General features: G+C 41.9%; 2 protein-coding genes and 2 non-coding genes across 5 annotated transcripts; 2 read left to right on the top strand and 2 right to left on the bottom strand.

Moving 5' to 3' along the window:
- Positions 1-1,042: 1,042 nt before the first annotated feature.
- Positions 1,043-1,115, bottom strand: trnav-cac. The gene has a single exon. It is a non-coding gene; the product is annotated as a tRNA-Val (tRNA).
- Positions 1,116-1,284: 169 nt separating this feature from the next.
- On the bottom strand, positions 1,285-1,356 carry trnah-gug. Its single transcript has one exon. It is a non-coding gene; the product is annotated as a tRNA-His (tRNA).
- Positions 1,357-1,600: 244 nt separating this feature from the next.
- Positions 1,601-8,933, top strand: clptm1l (CLPTM1 like). Of its 2 annotated transcripts, none has more exons than XM_034600222.1 (18): positions 1,601-1,843; positions 2,774-2,982; positions 3,175-3,269; positions 3,480-3,669; positions 3,790-3,989; positions 4,076-4,154; positions 4,388-4,505; positions 4,594-4,688; positions 5,010-5,094; positions 5,322-5,425; positions 5,875-5,940; positions 6,210-6,260; positions 6,351-6,433; positions 6,530-6,564; positions 6,673-6,728; positions 7,100-7,144; positions 7,402-7,517; positions 7,718-8,933. In XM_034600222.1, exons 2-18 carry the CDS (start codon positions 2,818-2,820, stop codon positions 7,803-7,805), a joined length of 1,671 nt encoding a protein of 556 aa, XP_034456113.1. In that variant the 5' UTR covers positions 1,601-1,843; positions 2,774-2,817; the 3' UTR covers positions 7,806-8,933. The 2 variants fall into 2 exon arrangements, with proteins under 2 accessions (XP_034456113.1, XP_034456114.1); XM_034600223.1 differs by having other exon boundaries at positions 2,795-2,982.
- A 1,254-nt stretch (positions 8,934-10,187) lies between these two features.
- rplp1 (ribosomal protein, large, P1) lies at positions 10,188-12,371 on the top strand. Its single transcript, XM_034599385.1, has 4 exons — positions 10,188-10,403; positions 11,339-11,413; positions 11,988-12,111; positions 12,248-12,371. The coding sequence occupies exons 1-4, from the start codon at positions 10,332-10,334 to the stop codon at positions 12,328-12,330; spliced, it is 354 nt and encodes a 117-aa protein (XP_034455276.1). The 5' UTR covers positions 10,188-10,331; the 3' UTR covers positions 12,331-12,371.
- Positions 12,372-27,192: the final 14,821 nt, after the last annotated feature.

A 27,192-nucleotide genomic window follows, 5' to 3' on the forward strand; every position in this document is an offset into this window, starting at 1 on the left:
TCTGTCCTCCTCTCCTCCCTCTCAGATTCTCTCTCTCCATTCCACTGTTCCCTCTCCCCTGAGGTGAGCGGTATTCTCAGGAAGGAGCCACATGTACAGTTGCTAAACCAAGCAAATAAAAACACTGTTATCATGAAGAACTTCTGTCAGCTGTCGTCTTTTATTTTATTTTTCATGTATTTCACTGTCTCTTTCTGCCTTTATTGCTTCTGAACAATGTGTGGAAACATAATATAAAAATTAGTTTCTTTATATGTATCTGCCAATTACTTTCCAAGACCTTTATAAGTTTGAATTCAGACTATTAAAAAGCCAAATGATTTTAAAATACATGTCAGCACAGTTATGTCAGAATGGCTTCAGAAGGTAAAGATTAAGAATTGTATTTTATATTTATTAGAGTAAATCTATCAATTTGAAATATAATAACCTATAATGACAGTGTGTTTTTAGAAACTTTGCTATCAAGTCAATAAACTGCAATCTCTCATTTCTGAAAGTTTTTTTCAGACCATGTGGACATGTAAATCCAGTGTGCTTTCATTAGAACTTGATTGGAGTCTCAGCTGTTCTCCATCAATGAAGCCTGAGTGAATAGACTGAAGCTCTTTGGGATCAAAGGAACATGACAGCCCAGTTTACCAAACATGAGGGAAATGATGCCCGGGTCTCATGAGATGATAACTTGTCTCCGTGCAGTGAATCAGCCTCCAGCTACGAGATGGGGCGATGACCCACACATCCAACATGACACTTGAGCAGCTTTGAGAACAAGTATCTCTCTCTGACTGTCTCTGAGCGGCTCAACCAAAAGCCAGACTCTAACCCCAGTGAACATCTGTGAGCAGCTGGATCCTTCTCACCTCAGCTGACGGAGCTCCAGAGGATCCGTGTGGAAGAATGAGACAAACTGGTCAAATCCAGGTGTGAGAGGTGTTAAAACTGACAGAGGCAGAATTAAAGGTTGTTGAGAACTGCAGAAACACAAAGGATCACTTTTCTCCATCTTTAATCAAATTAAAAATTAAATAAAAGCTAAATGTGTTTCCGCCCGGTTTCGAACCGGGGACCTTTCGCGTGTGAGGCGAACGTGATAACCACTACACTACGGAAACTGATGATAGACGTTCGGTCGTCAGTACAATTATATCTTATGAAAGCGTTGTGAAAGTGTATAACTGTGTAGTGACGTGTAGTGATGCGTTTCTTCCTTTGCGGCGTTTTAAAACAGATCATAATGAAGATTGAACATTTACAGTTTAACTTCCTCCTTTAAAAAAATGCTGCCGTGACCCGGATTCGAACCGGGGTTGCTGCGGCCACAACGCAGAGTACTAACCACTATACGATCACGGCTGGCCAATGGCGGGGATGCGGCTCGTGTGATGTCACAGGACTTTTGTATACAAATCCCTGTTTATGAAATGGTTTGTTAATTATATGAAAACTATTGTAAATGTAAAATGTGACACTAATAATACACAACAGCTGAATATTTAATTTAAACATAAACTGTAGAGATGGTTTTATATACAGTCTATGGTTTGAACCAACGTCTCGGTGACGTGCGTCTCGCGAGACTCCCGCAAATCCCGTCCAAGCGAACCCAACCCGGAAGCGAATGGCGGAACTCTTATCAGATCCACCTCACGCTTACCGCTCGTTGTGTTTCGCCCGCAGCTGCTGTTGTTTGGCCTGGACGCAGACTGGCGGGCCCGGGGCCGGATGTGAAAGCGCGGCACGATGTTGAAGCAACGATGTCGTCGCGTTTAACGACCTGGAAGAAGCGGATGGAAACGAGCCGAGCGAGCGACTGACCGAGTGACTGGTGGATTGAACACCGGTTTGTTTCCCATCTCTTCACAATATGAGCAGCGATAGTGTTACAGTCCGATTAAACACCTGAAAACAAAGGCATCTGAAAAGCGAACAAGTGTGTGACTTTAAATCATCCCAAGGCTGTTTTAAATAGTTTTAAACCTCCCTACAATTTGTAAAATGGTGGTAAGTCACCACCAAGACTTACTGCTGCAGTAATACTGCACATTTGCCCATTGTGGGACTATTAAAGGATTATTTTATCTTATCTTATAACAGCTGCAGGAAATCATGTCAGTGTAATGTTTCTGTCAGCGTCAGGGCCTCTGCTCCCATGACGACACATGAGGACCCGCTGGTATCTCGTCTGTCATCGTTTCTTTTTAAAACTCAGTGTCATATAAACAATGACAAAACCAGTGGAACCAGTTCTGCCCTCTGCTTATTGTCAACCTTCACCATGGAAAGGAAAGAGAGAGTGAAAATATGTTTTGCCCGGATGCAAATACATGATAATAACTTTATTTGTTGATGCACAGCAGGAAAAAAATGGTTAAAATACAGATGGAACTTCCTAAATGATAATGGGGATAAAGGAACAAAAACAAACTGGCAACCCACATGAATTCAGGAATATGTTTTTACGATAAAATAATGTTTTAAGAAGAAGTCTCAGACATACTTTTGGCGTCCAAAATCTGGGGGGAAAGCCTACCTGGAAGAGCGGAGGTGTCACAGCAGCAAACAAGTCTCCTTAAGATATGAAATGAAATGCTTAAAAATCGAATTGGTGTCATATTTATGTCTCTACGGATGTCTTAACACCAACACTGGCTTTCTGTTGAATCTTTAGGCCCAAGCCAGGAAAATCGAGCTATGTCATTAAGTACATTTTAAAAAATCCCTTTTAAACATCATACTTCACTCTAATCCTCCATCTCTGTCTCCTCCACAGACGTATGGCCTCTCTCCTCAGGTAGCATCTCAGCGCGGGGCATCATGTTTTTGAAAACGTCCTTCACCACCCTGATTGTGGGCGTGTTCGTGGTGTACGTGCTCCACACCTGCTGGGTGATGTACGGGATCGTGTACACCAAACCCTGCGACAGCCCCAGTGGCGAAAACTGCATCACACCCTTCCTGGCAGAGAACCCGAAACTACAGGTCAGTGAAGCAGACGGATGGTCCCAGCGATCGATCGGCTTCGATTCCACTTTGTCTTCTATTCAGCTGATTGTGTGGCTGGTTTGGTTGAAGTGCCAGTGTAGGAATAATGTCCGTTAAATGAAAAACAAATGAAATATGTTGAGATAATAATGTAAAAACACCTGTAATATCTCTGTGTCTGTTTACTAGTTAAGTATCTACACTGCACTGCGGCCCAATGCAGAGGGAGGACACACCCTGATCCACAGGGAAGAGAACTTTGACGTCAACAGCAAGTTTGAGAGGTTGGTGGGAAGATTCCTGGGGTCAGATCTGATTGGTTAATATAAAAGTTTCTATTATATAGTTCTTTTCATGCTTAATCACAAAGTGCTATTCTAAATATGTAGAAATTTGAATCAGAAAACCATGAAATATCATCTTTTAAGAAATACTAACTTTTGGAACATGACACTGAGCCCATGCATCATCTTTCCTCTCTTTCTTTCCCTCAGAATAGTAAATGTCTCCCTCCCTAAGAAGACCCGTAACAATGGAACGTTATTTGCACTAATATTCGTCCATCAGGCTGGCATCACTCCTTGGCAGGACCCTCGGCAGGTCCACCTTGTGGCTCAGCTCACCACGTACATGATCCCCAAACCGCCTGAGATCTCTTTGATATCCGGGGAGGATCAACCACTGGTATGCATGATCAGGTTTTCTCACTGAACCCTTCACTATGTCAGTCCGAGAGATGCTGCACACGTGTGAATCCTGTCTTCTGATCCTTTCTTTAAGAAAACTTTCTTCTTCACGTTACAGGGTCTGAATGAAGAAGGCCAGATGAACAAACTAGGTGAGGGTAACCATGCAGAGGGGGGCAGAGCAGGAAGTGGAGCCTCTTCCACGTCGGATCACCCGGTTTCCCACTGGCGTACGCTCCTGACACTTAACATTGTCGGCGATCACTTCATGTTCGACAGAGAGAACCTGCCGAGTGATGTCCACAGATACCTCAGAGCGTAAGACAATGAACACGTTTTGGTCGCGTTTTGGATACCCGACCAATGGAGACCACAAAAGTCAGTTTTCTTTGTCTATGTTTCAGATTCCAAGATGGTAAAAAGATGGTGTATCTACCTCTGCTGTTTGTCGATGAGCTCAGCAACCGGGTCAAGGACCTCGTGGTGAGTTTTCCCTTTAAAATAAATATTATGTAACACACAGCTGACAACTGACTCCCTGGTGGTTAAATTCACATTTCACTGAGTCATTCTTTTGAATAGAGAAATTATTCAGACCTATATTGGTTTATTTTCATCAAACCTCAGCTATGAAATGCTTCCTGCCTCAGAATAATATCAATAAAAAGTCCCTGATGAGCTGACAAGTGTGTGTATTCATTTGTTTGTGTGTGCAGGAGATCAACAGCACCTCCAATGAACTTCCTCTGACCATCTCTTACGACTCCATCTCTCTGGGGAGGCTGCGCTTCTGGATCCACATGCAGGACGCTGTTTTCTCTCTGCAGCAGTTCGGTATGTTTCCCCCCCCCCCTCTCTCTCTCTCACTCTCAGTTTGGTCCCTGTGTGATTATTTCTGTCTTAACACCTCATGTTTTTCCAGGTTTCACAGAGAAAGATGCTGATGAGATAAAAGGGATCTTTGTGGACACCAACCTCTACTTCCTGGCTCTGACCTTCTTTGTAGCTGCGTTCCATGTGAGTCCGACTTCAGATCGCTCTGCCACATAAGAGCCACATTCCACTGGACTAAATAAAATGGAAGAGAGCTCGGAGACAATTGGCCTAATGCAAAAGTCTAAGCATTGTATGATTTTCCAACTCACAAACTGCAGCCATTCTCTCCAGATATAAAATCAGTATAACAGACCAAACATTAAAGGTTTAAACGATCCTAAATTCTAATGCTGCCCCATCATCAGTTGTTGATTCTGATTTATATGCAGTTGATACTTGCGTTCGTAAGAGGAAATCTTTTACCCTCTTTTCACATATGACCTTGAACTTTTGCTTTTTTAGCTTCTCTTTGACTTCCTGGCGTTCAAGAACGACATCAGCTTCTGGAAGGAGAAGAAAAGCATGGTGGGAATGTCGAGCAAAGCAGGTGGGTCACTTTGTTCTCTCTGCCAATATTTATATATGTATGTTTTTTTGCATGATTGCTGACCGCTGTCTGCAAAAATGAGCCATCTGCCAAATGTCAGTTTAGCTTAGGAAATAATTAAAGAGGTGGCAATACTTTTATCTTTGCTTTATTAAGTGTTATCCATCGACCAGGTGATTTGTCAGCAGTGTTTCACTAACAAAGTGTGAAATGTTTATTTCTTTCAGTGCTCTGGAGATGTTTCAGCACCATCGTGATTTTCCTCTATTTGTTGGACCAGCAGACGAGCCTGCTTGTCCTCATACCCGCTGGAGTCGGCTCTATCATTGAAGCAAGTACACACACACACACACACACACACACTTTCACAACTGCACAGAGATTTAGATCTATTCAAAACAAAAGGGAAATGTAAATATGTTATTATAATCATTTTCTTTTCTCAGCCTTAACACCTTCATTGTTTTGACATTATTTTGACTTTGGGGTTAACAAAGTTGGGGGGAAATTTTGCGACTGCTGGTTTAATTATGACCAAGTCTAATTAAATATTCTGTGGATTGAGTGTCGTCTTTGTTTAAATTCTTTGTTTTGTATACGACACCTATATGAATGTTTAATATTTCCTGAATAACAGTTGAGATGTCTCTCTCCTTGACTGAAAGAAACATAGTAGTCATAATAAAGGCGATATTAAGTGGAATTTAAAAATGGTTAATTATATGAATCTCTTTAATCAATGTAAGATCTTTTTTATTTTGGATATTTTCTTTTTTGCAGGTATGGAAAGTGAAGAAGGCTTTTAAGATTCAAGTTTTCTGGAAAGGAGGCAAACCAACATTCCTGGTAGGTTTATGTGTTTAGTGTGTTAGTGAGTGTTAGTCTTTTATTGTGTGTGTGTGTGTGTGTCTGTGTGTGTCTGTGTGTTAGAGAGACACACATACATGGACTGGGACCTAATAGCGAAATAGTTATGAATTGAAGTTTAAAATGCTGCAACGAACAAATAAAGCGTGCAACTGTCTTTTTCTTCCGATCTAATGACGTCACCATTGTGCAGATTGTTTGAAAATGTGTTCAGAGGATTTTATTTTGTGTCTTTTCTGTTTTAACAGTTTGGCAAATTAGATGAATCCGAGAGGAGAACAGAGGAATATGATACTCTGGTAAGACAAACATACACAGATAACCATGACTTTAATTATTTAATACAGGTTTAATAAGCTAATCGTCACATGCTTTGTGTTTCTCTGTAGGCCATGAAGTATCTGTCCTACCTCCTGTACCCACTGTGTATTGGAGGGGCTGTGTATGCTCTAGTATACCAACGATACAAGAGGTGTGTGTGTGTATGAATAACAAGCACAGTATTTACTACACAACTAGTAAGTGTGTAGTAATTATGCCATTGTCTGTCTCTCTCTCCCGGTCATAGTTGGTACTCGTGGTTGATCAACAGTCTAGTGAATGGTAAGCCCACACACCCTTTTACCTGATCAATTCATAACTATCAATCAATGCTCTTCATTATTTGTTTCTAAAGAAAAGGCTAATCAAAGTGTTTTGTAACCTCTACAGGTGTATATGCCTTTGGCTTCCTCTTCATGCTTCCTCAACTGTTTGTCAACTATAAGGTCAGTTTATCACAGATACTGGATTTTATTATATTTCAGAAAGAGAAGTTCTTTCGTGGGAGAGAACTGCATCGAATTTTAATTGCGGTTATGAAGGAGACACCTTGTGAGTATCAGGCAAGACAAAAACGAGGCAAAACTCTGTATTATGAGAAGTGTACATTTTTTTGCTTTAATATGAAACTGTGACAGAACAAATCAGAATATGTCGAGCTGCAACAGTCTTGATAATTAATGGGAAATTGATCATTCATGCTGTTTTAAAAAAGAGATAATAGATTGAGTCACAAAACAACATTTTCCAGATGTTCGCTCTCATTTCTTAGAAACAAACATTAAACTAACTTGTTTTTCTCTGTTTTATTGTACAGCTGAAATCTGTGGCCCACCTGCCGTGGAAAGCCTTTATGTACAAGGTGAGAACAAAAACCTCGACAGTCAGTGAAATGACGGCTGAACATGGTTTCAACACACATTACTTATTAACTTAATGAGCACGTATAAGTACAACAGTGTTTATGAAGTGGGCTTCATTTACATTTTCTTTTCATATGTTAATGATGGGATTTGGGACAGAATTCTTTTTTATCCTTATCCTGTTTAACAAAGGAGGATTTGTTTGCTGTTGAGTAAAATAAATTTGTATTGATATTTATCAATTGATCTTCAACAGGCTTTCAACACCTTCATCGACGATGTGTTCGCCTTCATCATCACCATGCCAACGTCTCACAGACTGGCATGTTTCCGAGACGATGTTGTGTTTCTCATTTACCTCTATCAGAGATGGTACGTGCGCGCACACACACACACACACACACACACACACACACACACACACACACACAGACTCTAACCTGTACTTATATCTTTCTTAGGACCCTCAGTAACATATTCCATTTCTCTTCCACCCTGTCAACTAGATACCAAACCCCAGCCCTTACCTTAACTCTGAATCTCTAAATCTCTGCCCCTGTCTCTCTCCTCAGGCTCTACCCAGTTGACAAGACAAGAGTCAATGAATACGGGATTTCTTATGATGAGAAACCCAAAGAAAAAAAGCCTCACAAGGACTAAAGAGGAAACACAGATAATTGTTTTCCATGAACTGGAACCTGCAGGTTTTATCTTCTGTCCACTGCTCTCTCCCGATCTCATCTGGTGTCAACTGAGCTGGTTCAATGGTCCAGGTGCAAGTGGGGAAACATGTGTTTTGTGTCATCAGTTAGTTGTAAATGGACCAAGTGCATCAAAACGCTTGTTGGTTCTGATTCTTTTTTTCTCCACGCCGTCCCATAGTGTGAAGGGTTCCAAGGAAAGTTCAACATCTGCTTATCTGGCTTTTGCAGTCTGGAGAGTTGTTTTGTTTTGCAGTGTGTGACAGGTCAGTAACATCGATAAGTTCAATCTATAACTCTTTTTGAACTGACTTAACAAAAGGGAACATTTTATATGCGACGCTGCAAGAGTAAAACAAGGTGCCACTCTTATTTAAGATGAAACTGCCCCTTGAGAACCACTGTAAATATGATATGGAATCAAACTTAAAACAGCCTGAGCCTGGTCGTAACTGCTTCGAGGAACAAATAAATAAATACATGCAGGAGTTTAACACAAGAGCTGCTGAGTTCATCAAAGAAGCGTCATTCATTCAGACAGCATTTCAATGTTCTATCAATTAAATTTGGTTTGAACCACTTTGAACTGTGGACTAAAATGAGAAAAAACTGAGAAAAGGCGTTTTCACATTATTATTAATATTAATATTCCATATGTATCAAGTCTGATACATTAGAGCTCTCAGAAAAATCAATTCCCCACTCATAATTACAGCTTAAGTGTTGAAGTGAATTCAATTTACATGTCAGAACCTGGTAATGAATGTGACTGATATAACATGAAATCAGGAAAATGAGGACGACACTGAAACATAAATGGATTCTTTGTGAAAAATACCCGATGTGCTTTTCTAGAAATTGTCTGAAATTGTCCTAAAGGGCTGTCAACAATTTATTTTCCTCTTAGAAAACATAGATATGTAGAAATTTCCAATGTTTTATCCAGAATTACCACATGAACAAAGCAAACACATGTTAGCTGATCAATTCCAGAATGACTTTGTGTCACCTACATTTTAAAGTGATAATATACAGAATATGTTTTAAAATGACTGAGGCCGAAATAAAGGGAAAGACACCTAACATGTTAAACAATAAATGCATCACTTAAATAATGTACTTTTAATCTATGCACGTAAAAGATGGCTGCAGTAGAAGCAGATAAGAAGATTCAGATTTGTTGCCATGGCGATAAGGATGGATTCCTGTAATGTTTTGGAATCTTAACTTACGTTGGAAGCAGATTTGAGGATGCTGATTTGTTGCCATGGAGACGGGGAGAAATTGCCTCAACATTCCAGAATCTGCTGAGTTGAACGTGTCTGTGTCTCTTGCTCTGTCCACATGTTAAATGGCGCTGGCTTCCTCTGCACTGTAACACAGGAGGACACCTCTGAGAGCCACACTGTCCTTTACGTCCATTCTAGTTTTGTAGTTGCACCTGCTCAAGTATTTTTTACGTGTCAGGGCCAAGAAAATCTGATAGTGCCAAATGTGAAATGGATTCTTTGAACTGCTTTGTATGGTCACCATAAACAGACACTCACATTATGGTGGGGAACGGGTAAATGTTCGAGACTTGTGGAAAGTATTACTACATCTGGATTTACACAGTCACATTTTAATACTTTCTTCCATAGTTCAATTATCAGAATATATTTTGTCTGTGCTCAGAGATTCAGTGCAGATTTTTCTTTTCCAGTGTGAGTGCGTCCAGGAGAGATGCACCACACATTTGCCTTGAAATGATTTTGCTTATTGTGATGTTTGTGTTTTTGATTGAGATGTAATAAAATAACTGACTGAACATTACTGGTTGTGGATTTAATACCGCTGGACATTGTTGGCTTTGTTCATATTCTCTATAGTTTAGATTTGAGTGCAGGGTTGTCGGGCACAGTTACAACACTGCATCTACACCCAAGGTCTATTTTGAAGAAGATATATGAACATGTTGTATAAATAGATTTGAATTGAATTGAGGTAATTTAATTTAAACAGAAACATTTTAAACAAAATCTATAATGAATAAATAAATGCATAGAAAAGAGCAAGCATTTAAGGTACTTTAAATATTTGTTTATTATTATCTGTTTGAGTTTGTAACCCGTTGTGAACTTGCATTTGTGGATGTGGAACTTGGCAAGAAACAATATCAGATTAATGATTTTAATAAAGAAAACTGCAATATATATTTTATACTGACTCTATAGTAAAAAACAAAGTCAGAGAAAAAGTTATGAACTGATAAACGTCTATGGAGCACGTCTGTCGTCACTGTGTGCGTGCTGACGTCAGAGCCACGCAGCCCTGACGCAGGGTATATAACCGCAGCTCCCGCCCTCCGCTCCTCCCTTTCCGCTGCTGGTAGTCAACGTGCCTGAAGGTGCTCGGTTCTTCATCTGAAGCTAAGGCCCACAATCCGGCGACTAGCACCGTTAAATTTAGGCATCCGACCCCGCAGACACCAAACCGAACATCTAAAATGGCCTCCGTGTCCGAGCTCGCCTGCATTTACTCCGCGCTCATCCTCCACGACGATGAAGTCACCGTCACCGTAAGTGTCCCGGTTCCTCCCGCTTCGCCCCGGCTGCATGTCTGTGTTTCACCCCGGTAGAGGCTCCGCGCTGGGGGTGAACGCCTCTGAAATCTTAAGTGAGACCGTAACAGCTCTGAGGAGACACCGGGTCTTTGATAAATCTGTTAAAATGACTTATTAATGTGCACCGGTGTCTGTAAACAGTCATGTACCTGTCAAAATGGCGGCATGCTAGATGCTAACGTCAGAACCGGTTTGTGTGTCAGGAGCTCGTGTCTGTTTCATTTAAATTAAGTCGCTGTTGTTTCTCAACACGTGTCACAAATATGTAAACTAATGGTTGAAGTTGTTTATATTCCATTCATTCATGACAGGTGCTAGGAAATGCTAATGCTAAGCTTCACACCAGAACACTAAACTTTTATCATCAGGAGTGTGACTCTGCTGAGTTCAGGGTTTAACCGCTGTTACAGAATATTGTTAATTCAGGTTAAATAAGTTTCATCCATCTTGTTGCTTCAGTGACTTGTTGATACACGTGGAGGCTGCTCCACTTCCTACAGAGCTGCCGCTGCATATATTACACATGCGCACTAAACCCACGTGTGTGATCATATCTGAGGCAGCATCATATACATATTCTCTTATTTTCTCACTTTCACTCTGTCAGACAACTGTGAAATGTTGGTGTCTTAAAGTATGTTCAAAGACTGTAAACCCAAAATATGTATTTTGCAATCATAACAGGAAATGCAGTCAACCTACTCAAATTAAGTTAGAAGCATTAAACTGTGATTATTAATCTGGTCGTATTTTCTGCCAATAGTTTTTAATTGACAGAAGACCAATCAGTAATCTAGCTTGTAATATATTGTATGCTCATTATTTATATTAGGAGTAGTACCTGTATATGTATGAATTGTTTTTTGTAACCACATGTCTTGTGTCTGCAGGAGGACAAGCTCAATGCTCTGATCAAGGCTGCAGGAGTCACTGTGGAGCCTTTCTGGCCAAGTCTCTTTGCCAAGGTGAGGGATGGACACATGTGACGAGTCGTATGTGAAGTGCTGCTGTATCATGACATGAAGACGTTGATTATTACATTTGCGGGTTTAAACCTGTGGGGATTTCAGAGTCGCCTGAGCTGAGATAAATTCTTCCACAGTAGAATATAGACAACTGTCAGCAGGACAGAAGTGATGTGTTAACATCCCAGAGTCGGTTTACTGCTTAATGGATTATTGCAAGAGGGAATGTTAAATGTGAGTACCTAAAGGTGTAATAGGTCACTGACACTGTAGGTGAAGTTGATCGTATAAGTAGGACAAAATACGACCCTCTGCTCCAACTGAATTTCCTTTAATGGGCGACATTTACAATCTGTTATGGGAGTCGTCACTTTAGGTTAAGATTGAGAGGAGTGAGCATGAGGTGCAGTTTAACTTCCACAGCTTGGGACATAAAAAATGAAACACATGGAAGTATTATGTATGAAATGATAGAAAATATACTGCAGTGTCTCTAATCAACACTGTCAGGCTCCATCTGCATCACTCACAAGATGTAACATGACACTGACCTGTGACTGTTTCAATGTCTCAGGCTCTGTCCAGCATTGACATCGGCAGCCTGATCTGCAACGTTGGAGCTGGAGGAGGTAGTGCCCCAGCTGGAGCCCCAGCTGCTGGAGCTGGAGCTGCTGCTGCCACTGCTGGAGACGCCCCAGGTAACGAGACCCTGGGATCATTTAGCTTTGAGGATCACCCATCTCACATTTTTTGTCAGATTGACCGCAAAGGCTAGCATGTGTAATCTAAATATTTAATGTTATTAAACATGAACCATCTTTTTCGCCCCTGCAGCTAAGGAGGAGGAGAAGAAAGAGGAGAAGAAGGACGAGTCCGAGGAGTCTGATGACGACATGGGCTTCGGTCTCTTTGACTAAACAGTTTTTTGTAATGAAACAATAAAAGTACAAAAACTGAGAAATAACTTGTCTGACTCTTAATGTTCTATGAATGTCTGGTAAAGACAAAAGTCCCTGAAATGTTTTTTTGTGGTTGTGGGGCATTGACTGATGAGAATAGAGACAATGGGGAAAACACTGGAATGTACAAGCTCCATTGAGGGTTAAGTCCAACAGAGCTTGTACCTCTACCAAGACTCAACAGTCCACTAATGAAACAATATTAAAATTCACCTGTGTTATCTGGAGCTGCACCAAATTGCACAAACTCATACATTTTAGTATCCTAAACACATTTTTAAAAATCCATGAATTATCAAAAGGACATGATGTAGGTGTGGTTAAAGGGTTAAGTTCACTTTACAGACACTAGTTGAGGTCAATTTATTGCCGCCACTTTATTTCAGCATGACAGAAAACACTAAATGTGACTCATTACATTCAACTCATGTAATGAAGTTACATGGATGTGTAATGTTGTAGTCCACCAAGGTGATTTAAACATCCCACCCCTGTTTTGTTGTAATGAGTAAATATTTCTTTCTGTAGTTTTAATTACTTGGTTGCTTTTTTGTATTTATAATTTTCATTAGCATTGGTATACAGTAGTTAGTTTCCTGTGTTCGATTCTTTCCTCAGGTGCCTCAGTGGCTGTTTGATTGGGAGCTAAGAGACTTTGACTTTTCTCGTTTTTAAGGACTCTCAGCCCAGTCAAACTGATAGAAACAGATCCAGGGCCTGTTTATTATGGGCTTTTTTTTTTATACAGAAATTTCCCTCATAAAAATATCAAATCTTTTCCTGAATTTATATCCATTTAAATTGCTCTTAATTATACATTTCACTTGCAGGGTAATTTGCACAGGTTGTGTGTAAAACAGAGAAAGAAGTGGGATGCCTATGAGGGGGGGATAAAATTATTTAATGTCTAACACCAATTTTTCCTCACATAACCTCAGGGCATCAAATCTATGATATTATAAAAAAGTGGTTTCTTTGCTCTGCTTGTGAAGAAGCCGTTCACCTGTATTTTCCAGAAGATACAAGAGTCACGGGGACATTTCACCGGCTACTTTTTGTCCCTAAATGACGTCCAGCCCACTTTAATCATGACTCATTGCTGAGCTGGAGGTCAGCGGGCCCTGTGCGAGCTCAGGCCCCTGACCTCCGTCTTGATGGAGTCCTTGCGGCTCCCTGTGTTTTCTTATCTTGGATGTATCACTGCCTCGCTCCTTGACCCGCCACAGTCGGGCACACGGACAGAGCGAAGTGTCCGCCTGCTCCGACGCGGCCCTGCAATTTGTCCGAGCAGTTTGTTTGCAACCCCCGGTGACTCTGCCATCAGGACAGCGCACGTGGAACCTACAGCTGGGAATTGAGCAACCATCATTCTGGAAGTGCTCTGTGGGCAAATTTCCCAGCTGAACGTCCCTCCATAAATCTGCCGCATTGGTATTATTACCACTTCCTGTGCCAGCCGTGACCCCGCCTGTCGCTGCGATGTCACTGGAGCTGACACCACTTTCTCTGCACAATTGACTTCGTGCATAGATTTGACAACGGGCCTCATCAGCAGTAACATGAAGGACGGTGTCATGTGTTGAATGGCAGCTGGAAACAGGCCAGAGGGCTCGAGCTGAATCTGATGGAACCTCTGTTTGTTTCTTTTTTCGCTGTGCTTTAAAATGAAAAATATCTTTTAATATAAAAAGCTCATCATTTTAACAGTGGGAGTTATCTACTTCATTCACATTGACAAAAAGTAGCTCAGATCATTTACTGAAGACTTAAGTATAATTTACAATCTACAGTCTATGTTTGTGACCAATTACAAACTACCCGAGGCCCTTTGTCAATATCCTTTAAGTAGATTGGCCTTTTACTTGTAATGGATTTCTTTCATCCTCCTGTATTTGTTCTTTTACGAGCGTTTCTGCTCATTTATCGATGGGATCATTCATGGTCTCTTTTATTATTCTGTCTAATATTGTGAGTTTATTATTTAATCCGTTATTAGAAAGATTGAAACTACAATAAAAAAGGCAGCCGGAGGAAAAAGTGGGTCTCCATTACAATCAAGCTTCCCAGAGTAATGAAATAGTGAGTGTGTGTTTCTGAACCTTTGGGCGGAACAGTACGTCCAGACCAGCACAGAAGAGAGAAATGTGAAGGGAAAAAAATGGCAGGGTTTTAAATATATGACCAAGAGAAGGGCAGAACTTTCCCCTGATGCATTCCACGTCCATTTACTTGTCAGAAGTGATTAAAGGGCTTCAGCCTATATCTCGCACAAGTGATGTGCTCGTTCCCTTCCCTCAGGAAACCAGAGTCTCATACATTAGCTAGATTGCAGAGTTTCTGGTCCCATGTGATCCGGGGAGCGGGCAGAGCTCCTCGGGCAGCTTCGTTTAACGGTTCCTCAGCCCCAGTTTGAGAGGAAAGGTGACCGGACTTTCTGCTTCCTGGGCATCCGACCTCTGAAGCACCCGGCCGGGGGGGTTTTCTATAACTTCTCTTCTCACTTTTATTCATGAAAGGTCATTTGTTAGTGTCACGTTCTGCTTTAATGCTCCTGTTTTATCCATTTCAGTTTATTCAAATGCTGCACCAACGTAATTCAGTTTTCTGCAATATTTTACTGTATCTATAGATTTCGCAGAGGAATATAGTACTTTTAAATCCATTACAGCTGGTTTTATGCGATCATTTTACTCTAACACTTACATAAAGTAATTGAAATTAGCATTATATCATTCAGATGCCCCATTGAAACATTTCTTACACATTTATGAATACAAATAATTCAAATAATAATGAGGATTCAGTGATAAAATAAACTGTGATAATATAAATATGACAGGGGTGAGTTTGATCCTTATAAACAACTTTTACTTATTATATTTCTGCGATTACCTTTCACAATATATCACATAAAAACATAGTAGTCCAAACTATAAATGACATCATTCAGATGCACTATTTAAATAATAATAAAACATAATTGTTAAATACCTAATGATAATGATAATAATAATGATCATCATCATCATCATCAACATCATCATCCAGTGATAGAGTACACAGTATGATAATGTAAATATTACAGAAGACATTCTGCTGTATATGACTATAATAGTAAAAAGTGTTCTAACCTTGGTCTCAGTAGTGAAACTTTTCACCTCTCAGTGGCGCAACAGCTCCATCTTCAAGAATCAGATGGCCTCACTTCTGTCATTAACCACACTGAGCCCGCTCTCGACTCTCTCTCTCTCTTCCTCCGCCTCCGTCTGTCTGTCTCTGTCCTTCCTCGATACTCTGTGATGATCCATAATCACCACTCCATGTGTCTCCATCAACATCCATCACTCTTTATGGAGTTTCACAGTCAGGGGCTCGGAGCAGAAAGATGGAGAGAGAGAGGAGGAGGAGACAGCCTTCCAGTCAGGGGCAGAGAGAAGGCTACTCAGCAGTCTATTTCCAAATGACCTCCCAGATACAGAGAACGTGAAACGCTGTGCAAACGTTTCCAGTCCTGGGATACACCACATACCTTCAGCTCTCCGGCTGGGGAAGCCCCGCGGATTTGCTCATTTCATTTGAATAAATTGCCTTTTTTCAGTTTTCACAGATCGTTCTGGAGATAAATCTCCTTTCTGGGTTTTTTTTGAGCCAAAGAAATAGAGACTAGTTATTTCATCCAGATGAAGAGACTTGGCAACGTCCTGAAACATGGGTCCTGAGACAAATGTCTGAGTCAGTTGCTCCAGACATTCCGGGTCCAGACAACCAGGCCTATAAATGAGGTCAACACTATATTACTATACTCAAAATAACAACTAATCGAATGAGGTGTTAAGTGAACAAACAGACCTGACATGATGAGATATGAGGGAACATATAAACGGGTTTGGCCAAATTAAATAACACACAAGGGGAATCTCAAACCCCCCCATGATATGGCAGCACATGGTTCAGCCCAATCAGCTGACCCCAGCCTTTAATGGTCCTCAGCCATGCTGCTTTTTACTGAACCAGGAAGTGACCTGCCCCATGATCACAGGTAAATCAAACACAAAGAAAGAAACCAAACCTAAACCAGAAGCTCTCGAATCTCGTTAACATCTTTGTCTGCGTCTCCTACGTGTATTTCTCCTCTTTTGTGTTTTGTTTCTTTTCAGTTTAGCAGAGCAGTCTGCTGGGAGTTGGACAGTAATGACATGAAGATGAGTGTGTCCTGGATACAGATTAGATACCTGACGGGTCGGCCAGTTTTGGATAAATTTGAGATGATATTCTAGTTCCGATCCATTGGGGGGGGGCTATTAACTTGACTTGTGTCTGTAATCAGGGAAAACATTGGGGTTGGGTTCGGACATAAAGAAAAGCCTTTTGGGTTTGGATTAGTTTTCTCTCAGGCTTGGATGAGTTCAGCCAGAAAATTGTGGCCCAAGCAGATCTCTAGTTCTAAAGCCTCTCTAAAGCTGCACTGCTAATCAATTAAAAAACTTATTTTGGCCTTCAAGCATTAAATAATCAATGCTTACCCACTCGAATCCCCTCGATTAAATCCCAGCCTCATTTGAAATGTCCTCAAATCTGGGCTGAATCTTTGATAACACTTTGCCCCTGAAGTGTCCAGATCATTAAACGTTAAACATGGAGGAAAACAATGCTTTCTCTCCACTTATGAGCCAATGACTGCATCATCCTGTGCAGGATTCAGGGGAAGTGAACAGAGCCTTCCGACAAGATACAGCGTGTGCCGCCAGGTGCACAGGTGCGTTCAGGTTCCTCTGTGTGACTCGCACTGTAGAGATAAGGTTGAAAATCACTGGAGTGTTCCTGTAGGCAGGACAGCTTGCATCAGTCAAGCTGCTTGGTGCCAAACATTGTTGTTTTGTGGTTGTAGACGACTGAGCCGCAGCTCTCAGCTCAACTTTGTGAGTTTGATGCAGGGGCGTTGCTGAAGAAAGAGCGAGCGTGTTCACTCAACCTTTTCCGGGTCAATAACACTAAAAAAAGCCGCCGGTCTCCCTCGTCTCATCTCAGTCAAAGCCACTGCGTTGGTAATTTAGAGCGGGCGTAAAAAGGAAAATAACTTGCCTCATTTAAATGCTAATTTGTCTTCAGCTGAAGATTCAGTGCTGTGGCAACAGGTTGGCAGAATATGGGATATTTTTGTGCGAGGGCTCATAGATCAGACACAAAGACAGTTTTCCAACCACGTTTCACCATAAAAATCGTTTTATTCCTTCATGCATCTTTTGTGGCGCGGCAGTGCTGCATAAATACACAGGACGCAGCGGCCCTGCTCTGCTGCCGCCGCCGTGACTGAAAATCATTACTGATGCTGCTTTTATCAATCACCTCCTCCGTCAGCGCAGACCGTGTTCGTGTTAAGGTGAACTGCTGCTGCTGCTGTGGCTGTGAGTTCTGGCAAATCAAACTGGTTTGTTTAACGTGAAGCCATCATTCAGAAATTATATCTCTGGGAATGATATAAGGATTTACAGTACATGCACATCACATGGAGACTTGATGATGAAGAGTAAAGTCTGCTCACTGACTCGAAACCATCCATCACACACTGGACAGCTACTATAGCTATAAATGTATTTAATTCATGTAGTTAATTAAGTAAAGTTTATAGTACAGTCGGATCATCATGTCACGGGTGTTTAAAAGTGGCCACTACACCCATTTATTATGTTGGCATGTGTTAACCATAGACTGTAAATTAAGATGGACGACATGGCAGGTTATAAACCCCACCTCCTCCATGTTAACTGATGGGATGTGGGCCAAATTACAGTTAAAGTACAAGTTATATAATTTTTTGTGTTCATGTTTCTGATAACTTTTGTTTGAATTAATTACGTGATTCTATGGAAATGTGGCGAAACATCATTATTCACGATTGGTCAAGCATGTGTATGGGCGGAGCCTCGCTACCTTGCTAAATGCCTAAGATACGTCAGCGTTCGTATCTGGGATAGTTTGGCTTCATTTCTGGATAGTGTGAGGAAGAGGAGATGTCATCAATCTTTATTTACGGCCTATGGGGTTAACAAAAAATGTTATGCTTAGTTGTGAATATTCTCTGACATGAGGCGTTACCAGGTTGACCCACTTATGAGGACAAGTAACTCAAAAGTCTCTGACAATAACTCAACTAATACAGGCGAAAGGGAAGCAAAAGTCCAAATCCAAAAACACAGGCAAAGGTCACAAGAGGAAAAAGTCTGTAATACATACTCAATGTGGCAGAAGGATGATGGGAAGGACACTCTATATAAAAAAAGTTTCTAGGTACAATAATGCAGGGACAGAAGCGTACAAATTAATTGACCGGGAAACAGTAACTTCAAAGACAGGATGCAATGATATACAAACTATAACAGGAAGTGGATGTGGTGGTCTATTTCCTCTGTACTTCTCTGTACAGATGATGGATGTTTATCACACTGAGCTGACCTTGATTCCAATCATCATACCAGCACTCAGTGTAAATCCTTACTTACTTTGTTCTGTCCATCCATCATTCCTTTCTGCTTCTATTTTTCATTTTCATTATTCCTCACTTTTTTTCCTTCCCTCTTTCTGTCCTCTTATCCATTTGACTTCTTGATGTCATCATATGCTAATATTGTATATTCGTTGTCTTGTCCTTATACAAACCTTCCTTGTTCCTCACTTTTATGCTCCTTGATTCTCCCTCCTATCTCTTCTGTTCATTCTTTCTTTCCTGTATTGTTCTTTTTCTCCCTTCTTCTCTTCCGCCCTCCTTCCATCCTATCTACTTGCCTTGTTTCTGCATCATCCACCTCCACTAAACCCCCATTGATTTTTGCTTAAAATGCAGATAGATATTTTTTTAATCCTTCGCTCTTCAATCCACCCGACTGCTCTTCCGTCCTGCTGTCCTTCCTTCCTGTATTCTTTCTGTCCTTTTTTCCTTTCCTCCATCCTTCACTACCCCCAGTGTGTTTTCTATGCTTCCTTATTTCTTTTCTTTCCTTTATCTCCTCAGTTCCACCCTCCTTCCTTTCTTCCCATCTGCTTGCCTGTCTGTCGGTTTTTCCGTTTATTTTTTAATGCGAATCCTTTCTCTCTTCGCCTCTTGTTTTTCTTCCTCGTCCTTCCTCCTTTCTTTCCGTCTCTCTTTCCTCCATGTATTATTTCCCAGTGATTAAGCAATGCCACGCTGAGGATTTCTTTCTCACTCTCCCACACTCTTCTTTCTTAATTTCTCCCCTCTCTCCCTCCTCGCCTCCTTTCTCACACTCTATCTGAATCTCTAACCTCGTTCAATCAGTCTCCGCGTGTCATCCTCTGTCTCTGTCACTCTCTCTCTCTGTCACTCTCCGTCTGTCTCGCTCCATCTTTCTCTTCCTCTCCGTTGGTCTGCAGCCACCCTCGCTCCTTCTCTTTGTGATGAAGTGAGTTGAAAAGTTAGTTGGATGCCCTTCTACGATCATCCAAGGTTAACCCCACACACACACACAAGCTGACCTCTCTGTGTACATCATTTCAATGGCTCTTATAGCCTTTCTGCTCTTGTTGCTATTTTACATACTTGACTGAATGTATGGTGAACATCCAATTCAATTTGTGTGGTTGTGCAGGAGTGTGTTTGCATACACGTGCGCATATGTGTCTGTGCATGCTGCTGGCTAGTTTAGATTGTGGACCGTGTGAACTTCCATTACGCAGGCTTGACAAGGAAATGGTCCAGTTTTTAATTGGTGGGGACTCACCTGAGACACAAGGTCATTGGCTGATAAAATGTCAGTCGTCTGTCACACGGCCGAGAGAGCGAATGGAGAAAGAGAGAGAGAATGGACAGAAGAAAGGGAGAGGACAGCGGAGGATGGACCAAGCCTCATTTGACTTGTCAGTTATCCATCCCAGAAAGACCAGGACTGGCCACACACACACACACACACACACACACACACACACTCATGCAAGACAAAGTCACCTCCAGCTACAACACTGAACTCCAGTCAGCTCTTTCTTTCCCCCTCGATGTTGTTTATAATGTAAGAGATGCAGCATGATGTGGGATTTCATGGTTATGCAATCAAAATCATGTAATTGATTATTTCATCATAATACCCTCAAAACATTCAATTGCCAACATTTATGAATTTCATCTTTGGCCTTGGGAACTGGATCCTCAGCTGCACAAACTTACCAATTTGAAAAGTTTTAACTGGTGAGCCTTTCACACATGTCACTGTCCCACTGTCAGTGCTGGTCACGTTTAGAGAGCTGTGACGCTCCAACACATTTCTTACTTTGTATCATCATTTGTGGTGTCGTAAATGTTCTTTAATTTCTCTCCTGTCTGTATCGCTCCTCTTCCTCCCCAGTAAACATCTTGTCCAATGTCCAGTCGCCTCAGTGTGACAGAGAGGTAGTGCATCATCTGTCCACGAGCGATGGGGGACAGGAAATGGAGAAACCTGACGACGGTTACATCCAGGTCACCATCGCTGCATCGTCCGTCACTCGATCTCTCGTCCTCATTAGAAAACATTGACGTGTCAAGCAGATGTAGGTCAGAAGTCTAATAGAATGTCTCGCCTTACTTTTGGAGCTTTTCGAGTGACACGGCGTGTGACAGTAGGTGGCAGCAAAACGTCAAAGCTACACCTGTCAGGAGCAAAAGGAAAATAAATTGAAGTCCACTTTCCATCAAACTTTTGCACGACCCTAAACTCAAAGCTGTTCTATCTGAGATGTATGTGCAAATTAAAAACTAAGTTGCAAGTTCTCTATCTTTAGCCCTTTTTCTTTCTTTCTTCCTTTTCGTTCTTTTGCTCTGCTGACTAACATTTTATTCATAATGTTTTCCCATGCTTTTGTAAAGCACTTTGAATTGACTTGTCTGAACGGCACTTTGCGAATAAACTTACCTTCAGCACTTTCACAGACCGCTGGCCTCCACAGAGCTTCGATTGTTTCTCGACTCTGTTCTCCTCCTATTCTCCACTTCTCCTCTTTCACCTTCAACCTGTCCTCTCTTGTATTCCTCACCTTATTCGTCTCCATCTAACCCCAGCTTTACCATTCCCTTTTCCTCCCTCCCCTCCTCTCGCTCCCTCCTATCCCACCGCCCAATCTGTTCATCTCAACGTGTGTCAATTTGGATGGAGGGCCTCTCGTCGCCGTGGTGACGCAGAGAGGGGTGGATCATGGAGGGAAGGTGCAACGGAGGGCTGAGGGGACAGATGCACCGAGCGAGAGATGGCGGTGGAGAGATGGAGAGACATCTGATGTTCTCTCGCTGGGGCAGCCATGAGTGTAGTTGCAATCTGTAAACACACACTTGCACACACACTTGCACAGTTGGGAAAAGATCACAGGGGAAATCAGTACCCTCTCAAACAGAGAAAATTAACACAACAGGAAATTGGTTTCAGCTTTCTGTGCAAATGTGGCAGCGTCTCCCTCGATGAATGATATATAAATGATAAGTGTAATTTATTTAGCTACAAAGGAAGATGGAGGGATGATGGCAAGGATGGAGAATGAGCAAGAGAGGGGAAAAAGTAAACATTTACATTTCGGAACATATGTTTGTTTGCTTTTTTTGCCAAAAGTTAAATGAGAAGATTGATACCACTCTCGTGTCTGTACATCAAATATGAAGCTGCAGTCAGCAGCTGTTGGCTTCCACAAAGACCGGGACTAGGAAAACATAACTCAGCTCTGTCTGAAGATACTCTGCTTACTGGGGGCGGCTGTGGCTGAGGGGGTAAAGCGGTCGTCCTCTAACCAGAAGGTCAGTTCGATGCCAGTCTTCCCATCTGCATGGAGAAATGTCCTTGGGCAAGATACTGAACCCCAAAATGACCCTCAGCGAAAAAAAAGTGCTGCCTGTAGATATACTGTATGAATGTGTGTAAATGGGTGAATGGCAAAATAAAAGCTGTACTTTAAAGTGGAAAAACCACGACCTCCAAGGTTATAACTTTCACACTGAAAATGGGAACTTTTGATAAAAATTAATATAGAAGATGCACTTGTATTGATTTATTTTTGTACATCATTTAACTATTTCTTTTGGCCGATCCTCATATTTTTCTATTTTTAAACATACGGAAATGATAGTTGTGTTTTAAGCGACACAGTACGACACACGTGCGGAGTCCGGCTGCTGTGTGGAAAAGACGACAAAAAGATAAGGCCACAGATGAGGTTTTTGGATGTGAACTCTGGGCTCTAGTGTGACAGTTGTACCCAATCCCAGCCACCCAATCACTGCCTGGTGACGCCTTTGCTGTTCTTAAACATAGCGTTTCATTCCTTAAAGGAACCGTAGCCCAGCCAGAGATTATATTTTCAACAAACCATGTTTGCTGCATGTAACTCACATTTCTTACAAGATATAGGATGAGGCTAGCACATGTAACCTCCTGAAGAGAGACTACAGCTGTTTGCCTGACAACTTTAAACAAGTGAAATATTGAGCTATAGCCGTGGATAGTTTTGGTCACCTTTGCTCAGAGCCGGGCTAGCTGTTTACCCCCGTTTCCAGTGCTTGTGCTAAGCTAAGCTAACCAGCCTTTCATTCAGCACGGTTAATATTGATCCTCTCATCTTCGTCTCCAGCAGAGAACAAATTAACATTTTCCCCGAAAATGTCAAACTGTTCCTTAAAACTCTAACAAACGAACAAGCCGACTCACAACACTACACAATGTTCTGTTGTGTTTTTGCTTTTTTTTTCCTCCCCCAGATCTTGTGGGCTGCGTCTCTCACAGACCGTTTGGGCAACCTTGCCAACCGGGAGATCAAACGCCACGGCGATGAGTGGTTCCTGTGATCACCGCGGATACGGCGAGACAGCAAACCACTTTGTAGTGCCTGGTTTCATGTAGTAAACGTGTGTGTGAGTGATGTGTGTGTGAGAGCTTAATTAGTCGTACAGGGTTCTGTTTAAGTGTGTGTGTGTGTGTGTGTGTGTGTGTGTGTGTGTGTGTGTGTGTGTGTGTGTGTGTGTGTGTGTGTGTGTGTGTGTGTGTGTGTGTGTGTGTGTGTGTGTGTGTGTGTGTGTGTGTGTGTGTGTGTGTGTGTGTGTGCGCTTGTGCTTGTAGAGAGAGAGAAAAAGGATTGACGCATGTGTATTTATCGATTGTCTATTAGCGTGTGTGTTTGTGTTTTCCGTGTGTCCACATGTGCGACTGTCTGCCGCTGAGTGTCTCCCGAGGCTCTTTTCTGATAGACCACCACTGGGCGTTGTGGAGATGAAAGGAATGCTGGGAACTCATCTCACGCTATGAATCCTGGGTAAGTAGCGTGTGATGTGAGTACATCCTCATCACTCAGTGAAAGAAGGCTTTCATCTCTTATCCGTTCCCTCTATCAATATCCTCTCGTTCTGTCCCCTCTCCTCGTCCTCGCCCCCGTTTTCTTTCTTCTCTCCCCTGTCTTCACTTTCTTCTGTTTTTCTTTTGTTGTATTTCATTTCCCTGTCTTTTCTTTTCGCGGCTCATTTCTTCTCCTCCTCATTTTCATACCTCTTTCCCTCTCTCCGTTTCATTCAGCTCTCCCCCTTCACTTTACTCTCAGCTGTTTTATTCCGTTTTTGTCGTCTCTCCTTCTTCCTATTTCCATTTCTCATCTCTTCCATCTTTTCCTTTCCTTTCTGCTTCCTCACACTTCTCTTCGTTTTTCTCCCATTTAACTCAATACTTCCCCTCTTCTCTTTTCTTTCCTTTTCTTTCCTTTTCTCTTCTTTACATTTTTCTAATGCCATGTCCCTCTCCCCTTCTTTTCATAGTTTCCATTTCTTTCCTTTCCTTTTCTTTTTTCCTTTCCTCTCCTTGCCTTCCCATCCCTTTCTTTTCCTCTTTCCTGCGACCCCCTGTTCCTTTTGCTCTTCTCTCCTGTCTTTCCTCTTTCCTTTCTTCCTTGCTTTGGCTTCTTCTCCTCTCCTTTCCGTTTACTTCCGCTCAACTCGTCTACATTCTTGTCTCCTGTGAACATAAAATGATCAAAGTGCCCATTCTGGCCATGACAGTTCAATTTTACCAGTGTGCTCTCAAACACGAATGCGCACACACACACACACACACACACACTTCTTCTGCGTGCACTTTTCAAAGGATGTACGAGCGGTCAGCGAGCATGTACGTATCTAAAGTTCCCATTTTCAGCTTGAGAAACTTGTCAAACACGTCAAGTTTCGAATCTTCCTCTCATGATCATTCTCATGGAGGCGGACTTGATTTCGATCTTTTCTAAACTCAAACATCAAAATCTTATGGACAAAACCCGAAGGAAATCTTGAAGTGATTTATGGCACCAGAAGTTTACCCATGGCAACGTGAAGAGGGCAAAATCAAACTTACGGACACTGGACAGTTAAAAGTGAATGAAATATGTATGTATGTATGTATGTATGTATGTATGTATGTCATAATAAATTAGACTCTACTTTTATGTCTAGTTAAAAACTTCTAGGGTAGTTTCCCCTTAAACCTACAGAGCGAAACCAGCAGGGATACTTGATGTGACACCTGCGTACCAGTGAGTCGAGATGTGGACATCGTGTTCTTTTTGTATTTTTTAAAAAAAGTTTATGTCTCTCTTGGCTTCCTCACCTTAATAATTTATGATTCCACTCGACAGCATCTTTATCCTCCAGGTCGTTTTCCTTTGTTTACATTGTGTGCTCATTAGTACCTGAACGGATCGTGTGCCACTTATTTGGATCTGAAGTAGTTGTTGCACTTCTTTTGGATGATTGAACGTCATTAACTCACTTTACTCCACCGTGTGTTATAGTCTGTCTTACATGTATATCTTGGGAATTGTTACTATTCTCCAAGGGACAAGGACGTATTTGTGGGCCAGTTGTGTTTGTGTGTCAAACTCCAGGTGCTTTTTTGTCCCTGTAAGTTACACAGTTTGCACGGAGCTTTCTTCTGTCTTTCATTTTCCAATGTTGTATTTTTGTGCCCGCTCGGGATCCCCTGATCCTCGAAATGCAAAACACTGGCTCACAGGTTGTTACACCTCGTGCCGACTCTCAGGCTTTGTACCCGTATTCATCTAAAATGCTCTGTTTAGAATCTGCACCGCCACAAACGCGCGTACACACACACATTTCCTTTCCTGTGGCTTCTCCATGTTGCTTTTTCTTTCTGTCTCACACAGTTTGCTCCAGGTGGGAATGTGGCACCTCTTATTCTGCCTTGCTGTTCTGTATTAAAGCTACAAACACGGAATTGCAAGGTGTTTCGGCTTTTAGCACAGTGGACTGACGCAGATGCAGTATTGACGTCTATGTAAAAGAGGAACCCAGCACGCCAAGCGAGTTGTGTTACACGCCTTTGCCTCTGATTTCGTAATGGTGGTCTGCTATGGAGAAATCACACACTAGATGTACGTTATGCAAAGACACCATAAATAGGGGTCTCCATCTTTCTCTCCTGCTTCTCTACATCGTGCTCTCGTCACTGATATATGATGCAATGAAACAAACCGTGACAGTCGACTCTTTTACCCCGACTCGATTCCTCTCTTCATCCTTAGTTTCTCCTCCTTTCTTCACATTCTTTCATTCTCCTCTTTCCTCTGTTTCCCCCCCTCTCCCCTCTTCACCTCCTCTGTGCTCTCTCCCCTCCTTCCCCTCCTCCCCTGATCTCTGTTCTTCTCGCTCCTCCCCTCTCTCTCCAGAGTCCTCTTCTTTCCGTCTGTTTCATTTACAAGATTTATCTTCTCTAGTAATTACAGTACACACACACACACACACACACACACACACTTCCTCATGCCCCCGTCCTTGTGAGGACACTCATTGAACTAGTGCAGTGCCCGTTCAAAATGTGCCTGTCGGTAGGGGCTGATTGCTTGGCCTGCGTTAATCTATCTTGCAGCTTCCTGTGTAGAGCGTCGTCCAAACAGCTTCACAGTCGATGCTGCTCCCCGCTCTGGTCCTGAGAAACGCACCTGCCATGATGCAGTCGGGTCCCCTCCCCGCTACGATAGTGTGTGTTGACGTATTTAATGAAAGCTATTAAGGAAAATATTCATTGACAACTGGGTAAAAAGTAACAATTCAAAATGAGAACTGTGGTGAAATGTATGAAATTTCCCGTCAACGAATAAAAACGAATCGATAATGATACAGACCAATGAATGTGCGTCTTATTCAACAACCTGCATCTGTGGAGTCTCTCACTGTAGCTCCTGATTTGTAAAACTGTTTCCTCTGCTCCTCAAAATCTGGAAAAAGAAATGCGTTGCACAGTTGTCGTTTAGTCCTCTACTCTGATGTTGTTCTTTGAATAAGCAGGTTGTGCTCTAAATTCATTCACCACCCACAGAGACGAGAGGCAGCATCAAAACGTTTAAGACCGACTACGAAAAACATGCAGGTGAGTATAGAGCTTATGTGACTATCAAGGTGCTTCTACTTGGCTTTAATGTTGCTATAAGAAGGAGTGAGTTGCAGGAATAACGTGGGTGATTCATATAAATAATCCTTTAGATGTTCGTTAAATCACAAACATTTCAAACTAAACCCAGCTCTGCAGTGAACAGGGAAGGAAGCAGGAACGAAATTAGATTAGGGAGAAAGTTTTACTCCTGCAGAACAGAGGGACATAGACACATTACAAGAGACAAGAGAAACACCCGGAACCAGCCTCAAAATGCATAGAAGTGATACAAATTGCGTACGAGACTAACAAGTGACTGACGACTGAAAATGTCTAAAACGAGCCAAACTTACCTTTGAGTGTGTGAGCTGCACATTGTCCAGGTGCTGTCTGCTCTGTGTAGCTCATACTTTTTCTTCACATCAAGAAAATCAATGAAGTTTTC

This window comes from Hippoglossus hippoglossus, chromosome 11 (genome assembly GCF_009819705.1).
Source record: "Hippoglossus hippoglossus isolate fHipHip1 chromosome 11, fHipHip1.pri, whole genome shotgun sequence".
In the NCBI taxonomy this organism is placed as follows: Eukaryota; Metazoa; Chordata; class Actinopteri; order Pleuronectiformes; family Pleuronectidae; genus Hippoglossus; species Hippoglossus hippoglossus.

What these genes read in the sequence shown, in the direction of transcription:
- clptm1l (XM_034600222.1), top strand. Translation starts at nt 2,818, where the DNA reads ATGTTTTTGAAAACGTCCTTCACCACCCTGATTGTGGGCGTGTTCGTG. An exon ending in TCTTTGTAGCTGCGTTCCAT is followed by an intron (nt 4,689 to 5,009) that starts GTGAGTCCGACT and finishes TTGCTTTTTTAG; the next exon opens with CTTCTCTTTGACTTCCTGGC. An exon ending in GTATACCAACGATACAAGAG is followed by an intron (nt 6,434 to 6,529) that starts GTGTGTGTGTGT and finishes TCCCGGTCATAG; the next exon opens with TTGGTACTCGTGGTTGATCA.
- rplp1 (XM_034599385.1), top strand. Translation starts at nt 10,332, where the DNA reads ATGGCCTCCGTGTCCGAGCTCGCCTGCATTTACTCCGCGCTCATCCTC. An exon ending in GGCCAAGTCTCTTTGCCAAG is followed by an intron (nt 11,414 to 11,987) that starts GTGAGGGATGGA and finishes TCAATGTCTCAG; the next exon opens with GCTCTGTCCAGCATTGACAT. An exon ending in CACTGCTGGAGACGCCCCAG is followed by an intron (nt 12,112 to 12,247) that starts GTAACGAGACCC and finishes TCGCCCCTGCAG; the next exon opens with CTAAGGAGGAGGAGAAGAAA.